General features: G+C 51.8%; 5 protein-coding genes across 5 annotated transcripts; 2 read left to right on the top strand and 3 right to left on the bottom strand.

Moving 5' to 3' along the window:
- Positions 1–803: 803 nt before the first annotated feature.
- SEPMUDRAFT_136366 (cysteine proteinase) lies at positions 804–3,938 on the top strand (the record flags this gene model as incomplete). The annotated part of the gene is made up of 2 exons (XM_016902770.1): positions 804–1,546; positions 1,622–3,938. The coding sequence occupies 2 exons, from the start codon at positions 804–806 to the stop codon at positions 3,936–3,938; spliced, it is 3,060 nt and encodes a 1,019-aa protein (XP_016757172.1).
- A 953-nt stretch (positions 3,939–4,891) lies between these two features.
- Positions 4,892–7,078, top strand: SEPMUDRAFT_151900 (uncharacterized protein). The gene has a single exon (XM_016907113.1). It carries the CDS (start codon positions 5,008–5,010, stop codon positions 6,454–6,456), a length of 1,449 nt encoding a protein of 482 aa, XP_016757171.1. The 5' UTR covers positions 4,892–5,007; the 3' UTR covers positions 6,457–7,078.
- A 505-nt stretch (positions 7,079–7,583) lies between these two features.
- On the bottom strand, positions 7,584–8,673 carry SEPMUDRAFT_111521 (uncharacterized protein; the record flags this gene model as incomplete). Its single annotated transcript, XM_016900919.1, has 2 exons — positions 7,584–8,255; positions 8,308–8,673. The coding sequence occupies 2 exons, from the start codon at positions 8,671–8,673 to the stop codon at positions 7,584–7,586; spliced, it is 1,038 nt and encodes a 345-aa protein (XP_016757170.1).
- Positions 8,674–8,940: 267 nt separating this feature from the next.
- On the bottom strand, positions 8,941–13,364 carry SEPMUDRAFT_93477 (PLP-dependent transferase; the record flags this gene model as incomplete). The annotated part of the gene is made up of 3 exons (XM_016910618.2): positions 12,733–13,364; positions 10,902–12,660; positions 8,941–10,461 (listed from the first exon to the last, which is right to left on the bottom strand). Exons 1-3 carry the CDS (start codon positions 13,185–13,187, stop codon positions 8,941–8,943), a joined length of 3,735 nt encoding a protein of 1,244 aa, XP_016757169.1. The 5' UTR covers positions 13,188–13,364.
- Positions 13,365–15,864: 2,500 nt separating this feature from the next.
- On the bottom strand, positions 15,865–19,220 carry SEPMUDRAFT_151898 (uncharacterized protein). Its single transcript, XM_016907112.1, has one exon. It carries the CDS (start codon positions 19,193–19,195, stop codon positions 15,929–15,931), a length of 3,267 nt encoding a protein of 1,088 aa, XP_016757168.1. The 5' UTR covers positions 19,196–19,220; the 3' UTR covers positions 15,865–15,928.
- Between the last annotated feature and the right edge of the window lie 40 nt (positions 19,221–19,260).

The following is a 19,260-nucleotide window of genomic DNA, read 5'->3' as shown; positions in this document are numbered from 1 at the left end:
CAAACGTGCAATATCGAGCTTCACGAGACTGGAGCTCGTCCAACTTTTGCGTGTTTCCGATCGAGAGGATGGCATAGTGTTGAACTACCTACGAAGACACGAAGACGCCAGACAGCAGCTCAACCTGAGCTGGAATACTGCATGTTCTCATGCATCCAGGACCATGATCACTGCTCTACTCACCTCCAATGAGGTGCCCTGGTCGAGATTCAAGTTCCGTCTATTTTACAAACATGTACCTGTAGTTCTTACCTCGTGATCTGTTTATATGATTTGAAGGGACGACGGATGAGATCACAGGAGATCTCTCGAACCTCGCACCTGCGTCATAAATACTCAGGCATACCATGCTGTTAATGAGGTTGAAACCTTGTTGTCGATGCTACCGGGTTCAATAGGGCTTGATGGACAACCATGACATGGAAGGCAATCGTGAAACTACGAGGCTTGGTCACATCCACGGGGACGAGGGTTTTCGCTCGTATAGATTACTGATCAGGTGCGCGGAGAGTCGGAGACTGTATAGCATTAGTGTGCGCACTGGTTTAATAGCGGCGCAGGCTTCTCCTAGAAGGAAGGGTCAACGGTAAGGTACATGTAAGGTAGGAGGTAAGCCTGGTAAGGTACAAGACTACAAGTACCTGTAGCGTTCAAGGTGAGTGAGCACTGTCTCTTTTGGGAATTGCTTTGGCTTTGTAAGTTTGTAGCACAGGCCCTTTCGTATTCAGACTGAACTCGAAAGCGCTACCAGAGCATATACATATAAGTGCTGACTAGATAATGTCTGGAGATGCGTCTCGGTCATGTGGGATGAGGTGAGGTTGTTGCACGCCGAGCTCTGCGAGTCAACCATCGTGTACTACTCACGCTCATCGACCTGGTTTCCTCCATACCTACTCCAGTTCTTGGCAGGGCTCGAATTGGCGCGGGAACGGCCGTCCGGAGCGAAGAGTCGGCACTTCTCCTCCAGTGAGATTGACTTTCGACCCTCTGACCGCCATTGCTCAGTCTCATGCGCTTTTGCTATCAGCAGTGCCTCTACAGGCGCATCATTGACAGGCATGAGTGCCGCAGACCAATACCTGGCGGTATTGAAACAAGATACCCTGCGACTCGAGAAGCAACTCCGGCATGCCAGTAGCCGGAGCGAGGCATTAGACATCGCCATCAAGGCGGCAGACACATCACTCAAGACCTTGGAGCTTGTCAAAGACCCCACTGAAAAGACCCAGTGTAGGACGCGAGCTGAGCAGTATATGCGAGAGGCGGAGCGTATCAAGAACAATGTAGAATGGCGTGTGGACCTGGCGTCTCTTTCACTCCGTTCGGAGCCCTTGCCCCTGACGACAAGTACCGCGTCTGCCGCGCAGACCGACTCCAAGAAGGTGAGACTCCTCGAGGAGCCCGTCAACTCTCGTAAGCTCCCTACCAAAGAGAAGATCATCGTGATCAAAGCTGGCTTCCTCAACGGAGTCAAGTTCCCCGAATGGAATGGCGAGCCATCGGCAAAGGAATTTGAGCTTGCTGATGGCGAGGACCTGTTTTTGTATGTTCCCTTTGTGAGCTGTTGATACCACCACCACCACCACCACCACCACCTCCACCACTGACTTCCCTCCAGCGACGAGTTCTCAGAACTACCTCTGTCCGAGTACCAGGAAAAGGTTTTAGATGCCTGGAAACGACCGATAGATGCATTGCCTCCACCCTCGTGGTATGGAGATGATAGGACCAATCTCGTGCCCACCATGGAATTCTTTCGGGATATCGACCTGGTTCAAGATGCTGCTACTGACTGCTCTGTTGTGGCCTCGCTCTGTGCTGGTATCGCTCGCGCTAAACGCGGGCATCCGAGACTGCTGGGGCAATTCATGCATCCGTATGACCCCATCACTGGACACCCTGTCATGTCAGGCAACGGGAAATATATCGTGCGCATGAACTTCAATGGCTGTCACCGCCGTGTGGTCATTGACGATCGCATCCCGACCAGTTCGACCAAGCGTGTCATCCATGTAGTCGATCGCAACAATCCTGGTCTGTTGTGGCCAGCTTTGGTCGAAAAGGCGTATCTCAAGATACGGGGCGGCTATGACTTCCCTGGCAGCAATAGCGGGACGGACTTGTGGATCATCACTGGCTGGCTTCCTGAGCAGGTTAATTTGAAGGATGAAGACTTGGAACCCAGTAGGCTATGGTCGCGGATGTTTAAGGCGTTCTCCTACGGCGATGTGATGATCACGATGGGCACCGGAAAGATATCCAGCCAGACGCAGCAGGAGATTGGGCTTGCCGGCGAACATGACTACGCCGTTCTCGACTTGCGCGAGGTCGATGGTCAGCGGCTGATGTTGATTAAGAATCCGTGGCTGGAAGGCACCAGCTGGCGTGGTAGGTCCAGACGAAGCGAACGATGGCAAGAGCTGTCACCAGAGGGCGCTGTGATTACCCTCGATGAGGAGGCCGATACAGTGGATTCACCACGGGACTTGTTGAACGACGAAAACCTTACACCTGGGACATTCTGGATGGACTTAGACACTGTACAGCAGCACTTTGAGTGGGTGTACCTGAATTGGAACACCGGTCTATTCAAACATCGACAAGATGTACACTTCAACTGGGATCTGGCCATGCCCTGTACGATTACTGGCCTCCATAAGCCGCGAGGACCCATGGCCAGCCTACAGCACATTCCGCAGTTCACCGTAAGCGCGAAAAAGAGTGGGGATGTCTGGATCTTGCTCTGGAGACATTTCCAGAACTCTGTGCCCGAAAATGCGACAGCAGAAGACATTGAGAGCGGACGCCAGTACATTGATATCAGCGGCTATATCACATTAGCCGTGTTCGACTCGGATGGTCGCCGAGTGATGCTTCTGGAGCGTCCCCTCCAAAAGGGTTGGTATAGTGACAGTCCACAGACGTTGCTGAAGCTGGAGAACTGCGAGCCTGGCAAAGTGTACACAATCGTTCCACTCGAGCAAGACTTGCCCGCCACCAACCACTCCTTCACCATCTCGACCTTCAGTAATGCACCCATTGTGCTTGACGAGGCCACTCGTCGACATGCGTACCACACCCAGGTGGCGGGATCATGGACGCAGCAGTCTGCGGGCGGAAATTCCAACAAGCCCACATACTGCAACAATCCGCAGTATACGATTACAGTGCCCCAGCGAACGAGCATCAGCCTACTGCTCGAAGCGAGCGACCCACAGTTGAATGTCAATGTGCGACTTCTCCATAGTGGAGGCAAACGGGTGTTTAACATGCATAAGAAAGACATCATCGCCGATAGCACCATTTACCGGCCCTGCTGCTGCATTGCCGAGCACGACGATCTCGATCCGGGAACGTATACTGCCATCTGTAGCACGTTTGATGCCAAACAAGTGGGAGACTTCACGCTCCGCATCGATTCGTCCCTGCCGACTTCAGCGACGCTGCTGCCGCGTGAAGGTGCGGGGAGAATCCCGTTCGACCTGGGGCTAGTCACGTTCAAGGAAGGAGAAACGAAAATCGCGACACCGATTCATCCACGTCGTCTGGTGAATTTCTATGCCATTGCCCGTCAACACGACGACACTCCTGCTGCACCGGGCCACCACTCCTCGAGCAGCAGTGGTAATAGTAGCAGTAGTAGTAGAAGTCGGTCTCACGTGCGACTGAGTGTGGAATACGGACGTGGACCGAGTCGTCACATCAAGATTGCGAGCAACAATGGAGAATACACAGACACGTCGGGTGATGCGGTGCGGACGGAGGCGATTGATCTGAGCACCGACTACTTGAAGTGGGGATACCAGGCGTGCTATCTGGTGCTTGATCGTATCTATGTCAGTTCGGAAAGGCCCGAGGAGAGATTTCACGTCGAGTTGTTCATGGATCAGCCCGATGCGATTCAAGTGGGCGTGTGGACGGCTTGGGAGGACTGATGAGACATGATGAATGGTGATGGACGCGAGTTCGTGTGGATGGTAGGAGGTAGTAATAGGTACCTTACCAGGTATGTTTCAAGTCTTAATTTAGCGAGGCGTTGGTTGGCGGCGGTGGTCCTACCTCCTAGGCTCCTACTCCTGTCATGCTCGGAGATGTGTGGCGTCCGTGTATCAATAAGGTAAGGTATAGTGCAGGCTTGGCAGTCAGACGTTAATCGTGAGCGAGTGCATCGTACCTGCCACTTATCTCCGTGGATGGGGTGTAATAAGCACTCTCTCAGCACTCTTGAAGGCAGTAGCAGTCTGCACATGCCTGTCGCTTGACCAGGTCACATGCTGCCAAGCTGCATGCAGCTTCAAAGAGAGGTCATCCTGGTCGCCGCGCGTGGGCCGCCGTGCTCAGCTGGGACTAGTGTGGGAAGTGGAGATGGGCGCGCGTGAGGGATTGATTCGTCGTGAGCTGTTCCTGAGGGCTACTACTCCCCGACCTAGTTAGCTCTGATTATCTGATACATCCATAGCTTATTACATGTATTCTTCATGAAGTCCGGTGGCCGACATCTTCTGTCTCGCGCACTCACAGAAAGGGGAAGAGAGAGACAGAGAGGAAGAAAGGAGGAGAGACACATACACAGAGACAGAGACAAACACACACACGCGGAGAGAGACAGAGAGCGCCCCAAAACATTTATTAAGAACTTTTACGTAGAGCTAGTCAATTATTACCTTAGTACTACTTCTACCGACTGTCGCTTCGAGTTGTGACGTCGTCTGCTTTCTCAGTCTGGAGAAAGCATCCCGGCAGAGGCGTCTGTAACCGCGCCAACATCTTCACCTTCACCTTCACCTTCACCTTCTTCTTCACCTTCTTTTGCTGCGGCGGTGAAGAGCTCATAGAAGCCTGCTGCAAATTCCACCTCGCCTGGCCCTCGCCACCCTCCTCCCCTACCTACCACTCCATCTCCCATCCCCGCCTCGACGAATCCTCCACGACCGAAAAGCAGCGCCTCTGCTGCACCCTCCTCCGCGCGCCACTAGTCGAGCAAGTCATAGACCGCTCTCCACCATGGGCTTGCTATCGAGGAAAAATACCAAGGACAATGTGCTCGTCGACGACACGATGACAACCTCTGCAGCAGGCACAGATACAGGCGCATCCACCACCCCCGAAATGGTTTCTGCAAAGACTTCCATGGAGGAGACGAGCCGCCCCACTACCAGCTCAGCCCCCGCTGCCGCGCCCGCTGTAGACACCGCTGCAGTTGATATCCCCGGCGACGGGCAGAATGTGTCGGATACTTCCAAGCTCAAAACTTTCTTAGGCATTCTGCGCCGCTTCATTGGAGTCTCAGATATCGCCGCTGTCCGATTCTCGCTACCAGCACAACTCCTCGAGCCTATTCCCAATCTCGAATACTGGCACTATCTCGATCGACCCGAGACTTTTGCCGCTATTGGCGACAGTGATGATTCGGTGGAGAGAATGCTAGCATGTCTGCGATTCTGGTTTACCAAAGATCTGAAATACGTGAAGGGGAAGCCGTGCAAACCTTACAATTCGAGTTTGGGAGAGTTCTTCAGGTGTACGTGGGAAGTCGAAGCGTCCGAGGCGGCAAAGACGACGGGAACACATAAGCCGGTGAAGGTCAACTACCTCACCGAGCAAACCTCGCATCATCCTCCCATTTCTGCTTTCGTGTACGATTGTCCGGAGAAGGGAATCGAAGCGACAGGGTATGATCAATTGTCTGCAAAGTTCACAGGCACAAGCGTGAAAGTGACACCGGGGCATCTGAACAAGGGCATCTTTGTCAAATTGAAGAATCGGGATAACGAAGAGTACCAATTGACACATCCTGCGGCGTTCCTAGGAGGATTCTTACGAGGAAACCTATACATCAGTGTCGCCGATATCTGTACCGCGAGCTGTGCCAAAACCGGTCTCAAGACGATTTTGCAGTACCACGAGGAAGGCTACTTTGGAAAGACGCAGAACAAAGTCGAGGGCATCTTATACAAACCTGCGGACTTTACCAATGATCCCGTGACGAAATTAAAGGATGTGCCGACGAAACAAATTCTAGGAAGAATCGAGGGAGTGTGGACAGAGAAAGTCTGGTACTCGCCTGGAGCCACCGAGTTCAAAAAGACCAAAGAGTCGGATCGCATCTTACTCATTGACGTGACTCCTCTCCACCCAGTGCCCAAAAAGTGTCCCCCAATGAACATGCAACTGAACAACGAATCCCGAAAATTCTGGTGCAACGTGACCAAAGCCATCGAAACGAAGCAATTCGGCACAGCGACGAATGAGAAGACGGCGCTGGAAGAGCGTCAACGGAAACGAGCTGCCGAGAGACTCCAAAAGGGCGAGACGTGGCAGCCCCGATTCTTCTCCTCGGTGACGGAAAGTGATGGGAAAGCCATTTTGAGTGACGAGGGGAGACATGCGTTGGACGGCATGGAAAAGGAGGAATATCAATTAGCGGAGCCTAAAGAATATGGGGCTCTGTAGCCTGCCTTTTTTGTTTTGCTTTTCGTGTCCGATTGTTTTTTGTCGTGTGTCTGATTTTCGTTGTCATTGTCGTCGTCGTCATCTTCATCGTCGATGACAAGACTGACTGGCACGGAATAAGAATGTGTGTGTGTGTGTGAGGTGTGAGGTGTGTTCAAGAAATCAGCTTCTTCATGCATGGATGAATGGACGGATGAATCGGCTGGCGTTTTCCCGCGCTGTGTGCGTGTGTGTGTGTGCGCGGATGTGTGGGCTGCAAGTCTTTTTCTTATTGTTGGGTAATTTTCCCTAATGATGAAGGGGGCGCCCCATATATGGAGATGGGAATTCTTCTTTTTATTTTTTTTTGCTTCGAGTTGTAGATACGGAGGAGGAGGAGGAGTTATCACCACCACCACCTCCTCCCTGATGGAATATGGATGGATGGATGATGATCCAAGGATTGATTGATTGATTGCTGCTACTGCTGCAGTTACAGTTGAAGAGGATTTGAGAGGCAGATACAGTAAGGGTATTAAGGGTTACTAGTTAGTTAGAGGATGGATGGATGGATGGATGGATGGATGCTCCAAGCGGAGAGCTAAAGAACAACAATAACGGACGGCTACGACAACAACAACGTACGCGATACATTATATTTTCTTCTTCTCCTTTTCTTTTGTTTTCTTTTTTTGATCTGTGTTGTGACAGTTCAATGTTATTGTTGTTGAGCAAGTACTGTGAGGTCTTATGGAAACATAAAAGTGGTGAATAGGTACAGTATCTATCTACGGTCAAAAGTACAAAGTGGTAGGCGCAGGTTGCCTGCCTGAGGCACTCACTCGTAGAGTGCCACACAGTACCTCCTACTGTATTCCGCATATTATGATGCTCCCCCTCTCAAAAAGGACGCGAAAATCCTCATCGGTGGACGTAGGGCGAGCGATTGCGTGGGAAGCCAGTGTCTTTGGCGAGGATGGAAGATCAGAGTCGAAGGCTTGCAGGGCGGTAGAGGCTTGGTGGTGAGAAAGTGAAGTCCTCTCCAGAGTCGCCATGCATCTCTCACTTCTGCTTGACTCCAACCACGATCCAGCGTTCGATCCACCTTCGCATTCTGTGTACCCACGCTAGCATAGCTTGTGGTCGAGTCAGGGCAAGAAGCAAAAGCTCTGCCTCTGTTGTTGGATCTCGAGGTCTGTCAGAGGTCCCTTAGTTATGGTACGTTTAGGCGCGATCTTGAGCGTGGGCGTGGGCGTGAGGCCGTGGCGGGCATTTCTGGCTGCCATAGCCTCCTTCAAAGCACGATCGAACGTCCAAGGACGCCTCGTGGCGCTCGTTTGCTCACGCGGCTGTAGCACGATGTCGTTGACTAGTTCTCGCACTTGAAGTTGGAAGCTGTCCCAATTTGTATTCCACACAGCCTCCTGGAGAGTAGTTCTTTGGCACGAATGTTGCAATTGGAGAGTCAAGCTCCTCAGACCACGGTATTGGAGCAGAGACTCGATTATTTGGTTTTGCCACCATTTGAGCGTCTCGCTGGTAAGCATTAATTCCACAATCTGGACTGTGACATGCTGCAAACTAAGCATGGTGGCAATGGTCCTGCCTCCCGGAGGATAGATGTCGCTAACCTTCACAGATCTGATGAACCTGAGCAGCTGCCTCTCGGCAGCAGTATCTGCTCTGTATGCCCAATCATAATCACAGGATGGATAATTGAGGATGAAAACTTTGCTCTGCGCCCAGACTTCGACGGCTTCGTCGAAATACTGCTTGCTGACGAGCAGATGAGCCAAGAATGTAGTCGGGAAGGTAGTACGCTGTGAGGGTAAGCATGAGCATGGTATTCCCCTGAATCGAAGTCGAGCATACCACGAAATCCGGGCCTCTGAGTTTCTCTGAACTTCGCCAATCGCGACGAAAGCGGACTTTGATCTCTCGCTCCTCTCCATAGCAAAGATCGTAAATCATGTCGCGCAGCTCTGCGGGCAGAGGAAAAGGCCGCAAGCCGCTCGGTGCTTGCTCAGTGTCGTATTCGTTCTCCAAGCGACGATAGCGCACTTTGACCTCTCCATGCTCTCCATAGTAACGACTGGATCTCGCGTCGGGCAGTTCTGCGGGCAGTTCTGCGGGCAGAGGCAAAGGTCGCAAGTCGCTCGGCGCGGTCAACGTGCCCTTGCCCTCAACAGCGGCGAGTGCTTCCTCAGAGGCGCAGTGTTCATTCTCCTCGCGATCCATAATGGTAGTCGGTGCGGCGGTGATTGATGAAATCCAACGGCGTCTTCGGGTTGTGTGTGTGATGAAGGGCGAAAAAGTTTGAAGAAGGAAAGAAGAAGAAGAAGAAGACTTTTTTGACGGTCGAAATTAAGCTACCTGTGCGTGCGTGCGTGCGTGCGTTTCAGGCAGCCATGCGGGAAGAATGAACGACGGTGAGGAAGGCACGGAATGGCGACTCCCGTCTTTTCTCGCGACGAGACTCAGGCACCCGTTCACCCCCCTTTTTTTTTACAGACCCAGTTGCTCAGCAATCTCCTCAATCGAATTCGTCAAGCCGAAGATTGTTTCTCTCCTCGTCTGTCCATTGACCACAACCCGAAAGAACTTCCCTTCCTCTCCCGGCGCATAATCGACCATAAATCCCCGTGCTATCAACCCGTGACAGATCTTCTCCGTGATGGCACAATTCTTCTCCGCCGCCCCTTCACCCGTCTGCTTGTTATAATAGAAGCAAATCTGCAAACAAGGCGGAGGGTTCTCCGAGACCAACGAGAACTTTGGCTTCGAACTCACAATGTGAGCTGCCATACCTCCTGCAATGTCAAAGGCGTGGTCGATGTAATCCCTGAAGCCTTCTGTGCCATAGTATATCCAGCTGAGGGCGAGCTTCAAGCTATCTCCACGTCGACCGCACTGTGGCGTCAGGTCTGCCAGATCCCAGAACTCCTGTTGGACTTCGGTATCCAGGATGAGACTCGAAGGGTCTGTTTTGATGGCGCTTCCGTTGTCCACATCGTCGGCGTTGTGGAAGAGGTAACCTGCTGGCAGCGTCATGCCTTTGTGGAACTCTCTCAGATCCTTACCGAGGAGAAAGGAACAGGTCAGAGGGACGTTGAGCATCTTGTGGGGACAGATGGAAATCGAGTCTGCGAGCTCGATCCCTCGAAGCTTATAGCGTTGTTTGTCACTGAAGACAACCGAGCCGCCCCAACTGCCGTCAACGTGCAGCCAGAGGCCATGTTTGCGTGCGATGGGCGCGATCTTGTCGATGGGATCAAATGAGCCCAGAACGGTCGTGCCAGCAGTAGCGTTGATGTAGAATGGCGTTTCACCGTCATTCTTGGCCTTTTCGATCGCCGCATCTAGTGCAGCAGGTATCATACAACCTCGCTCGTCCACATCGACGGCTCGTACAGCTTGTGACCCGAATCCAAACATCTGTGCGGCTTTCTCGACACTATAGTGGCCATGAGCTGAAGTGAACAACACAAACCGTCTGCTACCATTGCCTTCAGTCTTGGTTTCGGGAAAAAGATTGTTGCGAGCAATGACCATGCTGGATTGATTCGCAGCAGATCCTCCAGGCTGACTGACGCCGCCCGAGTTAACACCTGTGAGCCCGAAGAGCTCAGCTAACGCACGTGCAGTCTGCTTCTCGATGATCGTCAGGGCCGGTGAGACTTGGTAGACGTGCAAGTTCGTGTTGAGCGAGCTGAGCACAAGATCCGCGGCCAGTCCGACAGGCGTGGTTGTGGCGTAGAGCTTGTCGAGGAAGCCTTGATCCCATACGTTTACGCTGTATTGGAATGTTTTCTTGACCATATCGATGAAGCCATCCCTACCCAGACCATGCTCAGGCAGAACACAGCCCATTAAATGCCGCAGCTCCTTCGGAGTGTGTTGCTCTAGCAAAACACTTCGAGGCCCATCGACTGGCTTTCCAGTGTTATTGCCTTGTGCTTTGCTTGATGCATCGTCGTCCGCCTTTTGTATGAAGCTCGTGACTAGTTGTTGCACCGCTGTTAGGAGCTATGAAGTATGTCAACACCTCCCCAGTCAGCAGCGTTATATATATATATATATACATATATGTTGCTTACTTCTTCTGCTTCTCTGGCTCTGGCTGGAGGGTTTCCATTCTTTGTAGACTGCCATAAGCCATTCTTGCCATTTACATGTCCATTGGCCGTCATTGCGTACTAAGTAGAAGTCTGTATATGAATAAAGGTGGTCTGCTAATCTGTAAAGATGTCATTGTAAGTGCGTAGATCATATGGAAGAAAATGTAAAGATGGAAGTAGAGAACACCGATCGGAGCAGATTACATCATCGAGTCACGTAGCATTTTTGCTACGAAGAAAAAATTGAATTCATCCTGGGAAATTTACCCTGCCGAGCAGGCGCCGAGAGTTCCTGAATACATTATTCATGGAATTGCCGTATTATGAGGTCGCGGCAGCAGCTCGCACGCGCTGCGGCCGAGTGCTAGCGCTTGACATGGAGCCGTGGGAACTCTTGCTTGACCTCGACCTCTTTTCCGTTGTAGGTTGTATGTCTCCGTCTTCTTGCATCATCTCCCTCTCCTTCTTTTCAGACTTGGCCTTGTTCTGTGCATGCCGTTCTCTTGCCATCTGGAGTGGTGTCTTCTTAGTGCCACTCTCTTGCTTGGCCTCAATCTCGGAGAACGCTTGAAATCCGTCGTTGCTAGCCTTGATTCTGCTTTGTCTGACCCATTCCTGCCGCCTCCTCTTGTATATGTCCATCTTCCAATTCTTCCACACAGCTCTTCCGCTCGGTGACTCGCGCAAGGCAGCTTCATTCTCGGCCAGCTCTTCCGCTATACGCTCTCGAATGAACGCAAGCCCATGCGTCCCCTCCCAAATGCAATCTACAACATGCGACGCAGACTTGTCCAGAGCCATATCTCCAATGTTTCCTTGAAATCGAGCAATCAGCTTTCTCCTCGTCACCATCGAAGCATTCTTCGTAGTGAGGGCATGTTGAATAGTTCTCGTCACGATGTAGTCCTTGGACATCATGAGTATGGTGGACTTGTCAAGATCAATCAATGCATCGAGAATCAACGAGCTTAGGGACCCTGGAACGAGCAGCATAGCTTGAGCGAGAATATTGAAATGCACTTTGGTCGGCTCAGCAGGTCGCGGAAAGTATGTGGCTGTTGTGTTGGAACCAGTCCCAGTAGGACCACCTGGATTGGAGGCATTGGCAGTTTTTTCTGCGTGACCGGGCTCTTCAGTCACAAAGAGCATCTTCGCGATGTCGAAGCCCTTCCCGCCCTGGTAAAACCGATCAATCTGTACAGCAATCGCCTGGGTATCAATGTCTCGCACAGTACAGCGCTCAATCATCGTCTGCGTCATCGAAGTCCAGCGCTTCTGTAGTAGGCCAGGTATCTCCGGCACCAGGATTTCGTGAGCTTCGAGTAGATCGTCGTAGCCTAATCGCTCCAGTATTCGACACACAACGTGCGTTGCGACTTCATTCCTCGCATGAGATGCTAGACGCTCCTTGAAAAAGGTTTTGTACATGCTCTTGAATAGCTTCGAAGGAGCATGTTGGATGATTTTCTCGACCAGATGAGAGCCGATGGGATCGTAAACCAGGCCGGAAAGGAACGCTGCACTGTGAGACTCTGCTGTGAACGGCTCGTCAGGCAATAATGTGCGTATGATCGATTTCTCATCTTTGCCACGCTGTTTCCCGTAGTGTGTAAGCTCGATGGTGAGCAAAACCTGGAGTGTCGGATTCGCGTTCGGGTGAGTGGCCAAACCTCGCAGCTTATCGGTATCAAGACCAGCCACGCTGTCACTAATTAACTTCTCCAAGGCAGTCGAAAACGATTTGGGCACCACTCGCGACTTTCCAGTAGCATCCTCCCCACCCTTGCCATTAATCCCTTCCTTGCGTTTGCTTCGCAGCAGACTTTTCATTGAGTCTGTTGAGATCGGTTCTCCCGCGAGCACGAGTAGCAGAATGCGCAGAGCATGAGACGCATATTTCTCTGTCAAGAGATAGCCAAAGTTGCCCTCAAGCTCGGCTAAGGTGTGCAGGAATAAAGTTTCCATGGAGACGAATACATCGTCGGGATTGTGGGACTTGAGATCAGATGGCTTGGCTTTGAGCTCATCACTGACATGAGGTGCGGCATATGTGAACAGCGACTCACAGCAATGCGATGCAAATCGATGTGAAAGCAGGTGTATGAAGCTGTCAGGGCAATCAGTACAGGGCCGGGGTAGTCAAGAACGGGTGTTGCAAAGACGCCGAAGAGCCACTTACTTGCCACTGAGCTTCTGGAATAAGCTTTTCAATTGGGCAGCAGTCGACAATTTGATCAGCCGCTCCAATACTCGCGAGCAGGACTGGCTTTGGGCAAGTTTTAGCGCCTTGTCGTCTGCTTCTCTGAACACGCTCTGTAGGAAGGCAGCGCGCTCTTCAGCGTTGGGAAAAGCGTTTTGCTCGAGCAGAGAATCAGCATTTTTGAAGTACTCTTGTTCCTGTTCGTCCAGAACGCCGAAGAAGGCCTTTTCGGTACCTCCGCCACTAGGATAGGCTCCAGACATGTCCCCGTCCGCGTCTTGCAAGGACATGAAATTCGATTCGGGGAGTGGTCCGGTGGGATTCTCGTCGCTTGATTTTTGTCGTTTGGGAGACGTTCCAGTGACCTCTTCTTCTGGACCGTCCTCATGCTTCCGCTTCATGCGCCTGCCGCGCTTTTGCAGAGGCTTTGGCATGGTTGTGGGACGACGGAGTGCCTGCTGTGATTTAAAGAAATTTCTGCAGGCACAGAATAGTCCAGACAATGGTCGTGTCACGCGAGGCACGATATGTTGTAGCAGGTGCCGGGAGGAGGTGCAGAGGTCGTCGGGGTGCACCAGCGGGCGCTACACGCAGAGCAGAGAACGAACGAGAAGAGGTAGAAAGCAAAGATGGTGATGACAAGAAGTTTGCAACCGCAAAGCTACTACGTTAGCACCAGTAAGTTAGTAAATTCTCGGATTCGTTGGCAACCGATCGGACGGGGTGGGCCTGTGGGCGTTCGGCACGATCTAAGTTGACCAATAACAGACAAGCAAGTGGGGGCGCAGGGCGGAAGGTGACGGTGGCGAGGCTCGGTGGGTGGCATTTGCTCGAATTTGGCGAATGCGATGTTCCCGGGGTGCTGGCCATCGACCATCGACGAAGCAGTAGCACACCTGCCGATGGGAGAGACACCACCAGTGCCCACTGCCCACTGCCCACCACTGACCACTGACCACTCCCTGTGGCCTGTGCCTGGTCGGCCATTTTTCCCCAATCCGACGGACAGAACGGCCGTGTTGCGATGATCTTGCATGGCAGCGTGCAGATGTCTCACCTGCCACCCTGCGCACACATGGATCATGGATGCCGTCGCGTCGCGTCGTGTCGTGTCGTGTGTAAGCTTGTGTTGTGATGATGAGCTGTCTGCTGTCTGTTGTCTGTTGTGCCGTGTCGTGCCGTGTCATGTCTACAGTACCTTCTACCTCCTACCTCCTACCTATCTGACCTTTCCTTACTGTACTCGTCTCACCTTGCAGTGGTGGTACTGTAGGAGATCAGGCCAGTGGTGGTGGTGGTGGTGGTACGGTGAGGTACCTTAGTTGAGATGTGCCGTTCGGCAAACTGCAATAAACCTACATGTAATCCTGCACTGCGAGATCGTGGCGCGCCATCGGATCCTCGAAGCTGGCAAAAAAAGCGTCATCACTACCTAGGTACTACTGTATCTCCTACTGTATCTCCTACATGAGACTAGAATCAAAATCCCGTAGGCGGTACCGTCAACCGTCTTCTATGGGCCCTGCAGAAGACCAACCCCACGCTGCCTCATGGCTTCATGCAACTGCACTGGCTAGAGCCAAGAGGTGGAGTGGAGTGCTCATCAGTGCTCTTCGTGGGTCGGTAATCTTTCTGCGGCAGGCCTGTAACCATCGCGGAAGCCCAGTATACAGGTTGATCCCGTTTGGTCTGTTTTCCCGTAGGAGGTACTGTACACTACATACAGTATCACGATCGCGCCAGCCCGTCACACCAGATCTGCATCGGCGCTATCGTCAGCTTGCGTCGTACAGTCTTGGTTGCCTTGCAAACACCTCACACACCTAGGAGCTACAGTACCGGTATGCGCCTACCTGAGGTACGTGTACTGTATTTGATGAGGGTGAGTGGCCTCAGGCACTACTGTATCACTGTGTATGTATGCTGCTGACTGCTGAAGCGCAGATGATGCCTGCGAGAGTCTGGGAAGTTGGGAACTTTGAATGCAGTGCAGTGCCCATCCTTGGACCTTGGTAGAACTCCCGATCCTTGAAGTAGGTACCTTACGATCCGATCTGACCAGGTACGCGTGGTCTTTAATGGCTAAAGGGTACCCGCAGTAATTTGCAAGGCATACGATGATTGTGATGAGAGCCGAGCCTTGAGGTAAAGACCAACAAGTTAAATCACAGCATGGAAAACATATTGGCACACCGGGCTTCCTGTAGGCTGTAAGAATCGAGATCCACATCTTTTTTTTTTATTATTATTAGCTCCGGCTGAGTAACATTCCAAGACCACATCATCCTACAGCGGTACTGCTTACAGCTTACAGCCTACAGCCCTGCACAACAAATCTCACATCGATCGACGAATCTTGATCATGGAAGAGAGAGAGAGAGAGCCAAGAGACTGCCCAGCGTCCAGCGTCCTTCCTTCCTGCCGATCCGATAAGTTTTGATGACTGCAGGAGGTACCTCCTAGTAGTATTATTCATCTGTGTGCATGAAAACGAGGATAGTAGGTAGCATCCAGTCTCATCTCAGCCTTGATGTTGCACTACCAACACACCTCCTTCTTATCAAGTAATCAGGCTACAGAACTCACTTGCCTAGGTAGTCTCGCCGAACCATCCTCCAAGGATGATATTATTTTTAAACATCCAAGATCGTGTATGCACAGACAAACAGACACTACTCATCGCCCCTATATATCAATCAAAAAAAAAGAAACCCCTCCCTATCTCTGGGACCAAGGTAATTTATTGTCCGTCTTGCATACGGATACCTCCTTAGAAGATACCTACCTATCTAGAATTTTTGAGAGGGATTCAAGATGGTCATTCGATGAACTAAGGTAGGTATGTATATGTATTACAGGAAGCTTCCATTGCTAGGTACCTTACCTACCTGACCTTTAAGCAAGGTAAACAAACGATGCAGATAACACATTCCGAAGAACAAAAAAAGAAAAAGAAAATTCGACCGAGGGTGCCTCGTTTCGAGCTTCCAACATGTCGAGAACGAGGGTGAGGATATATACATATATGACACATACCCGTAACTATACCCGATAACAGATCTATTGGCATTAGTAACTTCTTGAAAGGGAGATGGGCCAATATTTTGGCTGCTGCTTTTTCACATGGTTTCTTCTCTACAGCGCGGATAAGGCTCTAGTGGAACATACCTACTTCTCATACTTCTGATTCCTGGTTCCGCTTCTTGTTGCGCTTCTCCTGCCACCACTTCAACCTCTCGGTCCGCTTCTCGATCCGCTTCTGTTTCCACTTCTCATAATACTCTCTAGACGACTGGAACCGTTGGTCAGCAGAATACCATTCCACCTCATCATCGCTCGGCCAACCTCCCCATTCTTCCACCTGTTCAACAATATCCTTGATAGAATCGATAAGCTCATCACTGGCGGGCGCTTGCATAGCTTGGAGCCTCTTCCGAGTGTCAGCAAGCGCGCTGCCATCGTCCCAGACTTGGTAATTGATTCCAGCCTTGCATCCGGGAAGCCAACTTCTCTCCAAGAAGACACGCAACGCTACGATGGCTCTTCGCATCATTTCATCTCCATTTCTGTCCTGTTTCCTACGCACAAGGAGCTCCCCGCGAAATTTGAGCATCCATTGCGCTAGGTGATGCAGTTCCAGGTAACGAGACAGCCAGCCAAGGGCGCGGATGTACACGTGAAGAACAGCTGGGCTGGGTACAGTCAAGAGATGTGGTGGACGAGATTCATCAGCTCCGCTTTCGACTGGCTTATCGTCTAGGCCCACCAACTGACGGAAAAGTATATGGGGCGATGCGAGTACCTGGCACTTGCCTTTGCTGCCATCAACCTTGGTGATGTAGAGGCTTTTGGCAGCGTTGACGAGCTTTTCGAACTGAACGGAGCTTTGATGCCCTTCCGATGCATGGCCATTAGCTTCGGCGACCTGCAGGACAGTCCAGGTAGCGGCCGCTCTGTATTCCGTGACAATGCAGACGCTATAGAACGCCGACGTGCTGAATTTGACGCCATACCGAGCCTGAAGATTGCATATCCAGCGCGACAAGCGAAAAGCCTGGAAAATGCCTCCGCATCTCTTGAGATCTTCGCTTATATCTTCTGCAGAATGCTCACTACTGGCCGGGACAGTGCGGTCAAATGGAAATGTCTCCAAAAAACTGATGTTGCGCTCTCGAGTCAATCCTTGATGGACCGCGTCCCACATGTGCACAGCAGATGCTGGACGTAATCGCAGGAGGTGAATGGCATGCACGATGCCACTGCGATGATTCATGCCACTGCTATGATTCAAGTCGTCTTGAACGAATGAGCTCGTTTCGTTAATAGATGATGGCGCACTGGAAATGTCGACGAGCGGGGGCACATACGCAAAGCGAGAGAATAGCGTGACAACAGCATTGTAGATGACCGGAGGCACCTTCGTTAATTCAGGTGTTTGTTGGCGCGAGAGCATGTGAGTGAGGCCAGGATATTGTCTTGCGCTGTGCCGAATCAATGCCAGGCCGAACGGCAATGTACGAGCATGGCGAATGAAGTAAGCTAGAGTGTAGCCGCGTAGACGAAAACCCTTCTCTCTCAGATCCTCGTAGAAGTCCTGCAAATTGGGAGGAGGAGGAGTCCGAGTGTATGTTTCGAGATGGGTGGAAGGTGGCAAAGGCGACAGCTCTTTGACATCCCCTGGGAATAGCGGCCAAGCCTTCTGCTGAGCTGCCTGTGAAGCACGCTTGTGCTCCAAATGGGGCCGTCGAGCCTCTTCACGCAGTTTCATGGCAATAGCGAGGAACACATCTTGAGATGGCGGCAATTGTTTACCTTCCCACGCTAAATAGCATGCCCAGGCCTCTTGTATAGTGCGGGTGGTTATAATGCGTGCTGCCCATTGCGCAGATTCGAAAATAGAATTTGGCGAGCTCTTTGACAGCCACAGCCCAGGTTCTTCAAGGCGCGCTCTCGTCTGTATAGTCGGTGTTCCGTCAACGTCCCAACCAGCATAAATTTGGGCCAACTGCTCCCATTTCAACGGCCTATAGCCAGCCTCGCGCATCCGGAGAAGTGTTTTACTGGCCCTAGACGTGCCATGGCCATGCTTCGTGATTAGTGCATCCATGCCTGTGCGGTCCTCTTTCCATGGTGGCCACGAGAGCGCTTGCAGCCCGGCCCATTGTTGCTCGTCAGAAGTCTTGCGTTGTGCAAGCTGGATGCGAATCACTGCTCGGTAGCCTTGCCTATCAATGTGCAGAGGAGGTTCATACTCGGACATGTAACGCAAGATTGGAATTAATGCGGCTTCTTGATGGTCACAATTCTTGAAGGGCTGCTCGCTTGTCGATAACGAGACGAGACTCATGAGCTTATTCAGCCGGTACGTTTCAGTGGACAAGTACTTGCAGGTGTCCACTTCCGCAAAGCGATACAGCTGAGAGTCCGTTTCCGTGGCTCGATCCAGCTGAGGCCCACGGAGATAGAGCTGTACGATACTAAGTACACTAGCTGGCCACAGCTCTCGCGCATGGCGAAGCAGTCGGACAACAGCAATGAAACGGGCGTCATCATCGCTTCGCGGATATGCTAACAGCTTTGCCCTCTCGCCGAAAATGGTATATGCCAACTCCAGCAAGACTCGAAGGCTTCCAGCAAGTATATCGGGTCGACGAAGCAGCTTGAGGAAGACGAACAAAGGCGTAGCGAATACACCGCTGCTCCTGTTACGTGTGGCAAGCGTGTTTGCAGCCTCGAAGACATCTTCGTTGCCAATAATGGCTGCCCATGCTGCCACGTCTTGTACATCATACCCCCTCACGCGTAAGTGCTCAGCCTCTTGGATAGAAGGCGAGTAAGTGGTCTGCCAGTCAGCTGACAATGGATCTACACCCCAGTCCCCTGCTTTCATAAAGTTCCCTAATATGCTCTGAAGAGAGACTGCGCCAGCAGCCGCTCGCCTGCGCTTATTCTTGGATCCAATTCGACGTTTCGGGTCGCGAGAACGAGAATGCAGGTTTGGCATATGTGTAGAGCGTACGAAATGCAAGTGGGCCTTTCCAGTTGCCCTCAAGGCACTGCCAATAGGATCGACTCCTCTTTTGCAGCGGGAGTGTCTCGCGCGGAATCTCTGGCGTGAAGCTGCAGGTACATGATTGAACTCATGCGATTGTGACCCATCTGCCGCAGATGTTTTATTGGATTCATGCGGATCTAACCCATCTGCCGCAGATATAGGATTGAAGTTCAGCAGCTGTTCCCCATTTGTCGCAGCAGAAGCTCTGGCTGTCGTCCTATTCGCGATGCCATTGGGAGCATCGGTGGCATGGAGCGCAGGTTGTTGCGTATAGGAAGTATTTCGTCGTGCAGTGGCTGGACAGGCATGGGCAGTTTGCGATCTCGAGATCGTGGCAAGCACTTGACGCAGCTGCTTGCCGAGCGCCGTCAGTCGTCCATGTGGCATGCATCAATTAGAAGCGCGTGCTGGCGATATAGCGATGGAGGGAGGAGGTGAGAAAAGGACGGGAA

This window comes from Sphaerulina musiva, assembly GCF_000320565.1.
Source record: "Sphaerulina musiva SO2202 unplaced genomic scaffold SEPMUscaffold_11, whole genome shotgun sequence".
In the NCBI taxonomy this organism is placed as follows: domain Eukaryota; kingdom Fungi; phylum Ascomycota; class Dothideomycetes; order Mycosphaerellales; family Mycosphaerellaceae; genus Sphaerulina; species Sphaerulina musiva.
Note: the sequence above shows the minus strand (reverse complement) of the source record. Positions and strands in the feature narration are given on the sequence as shown.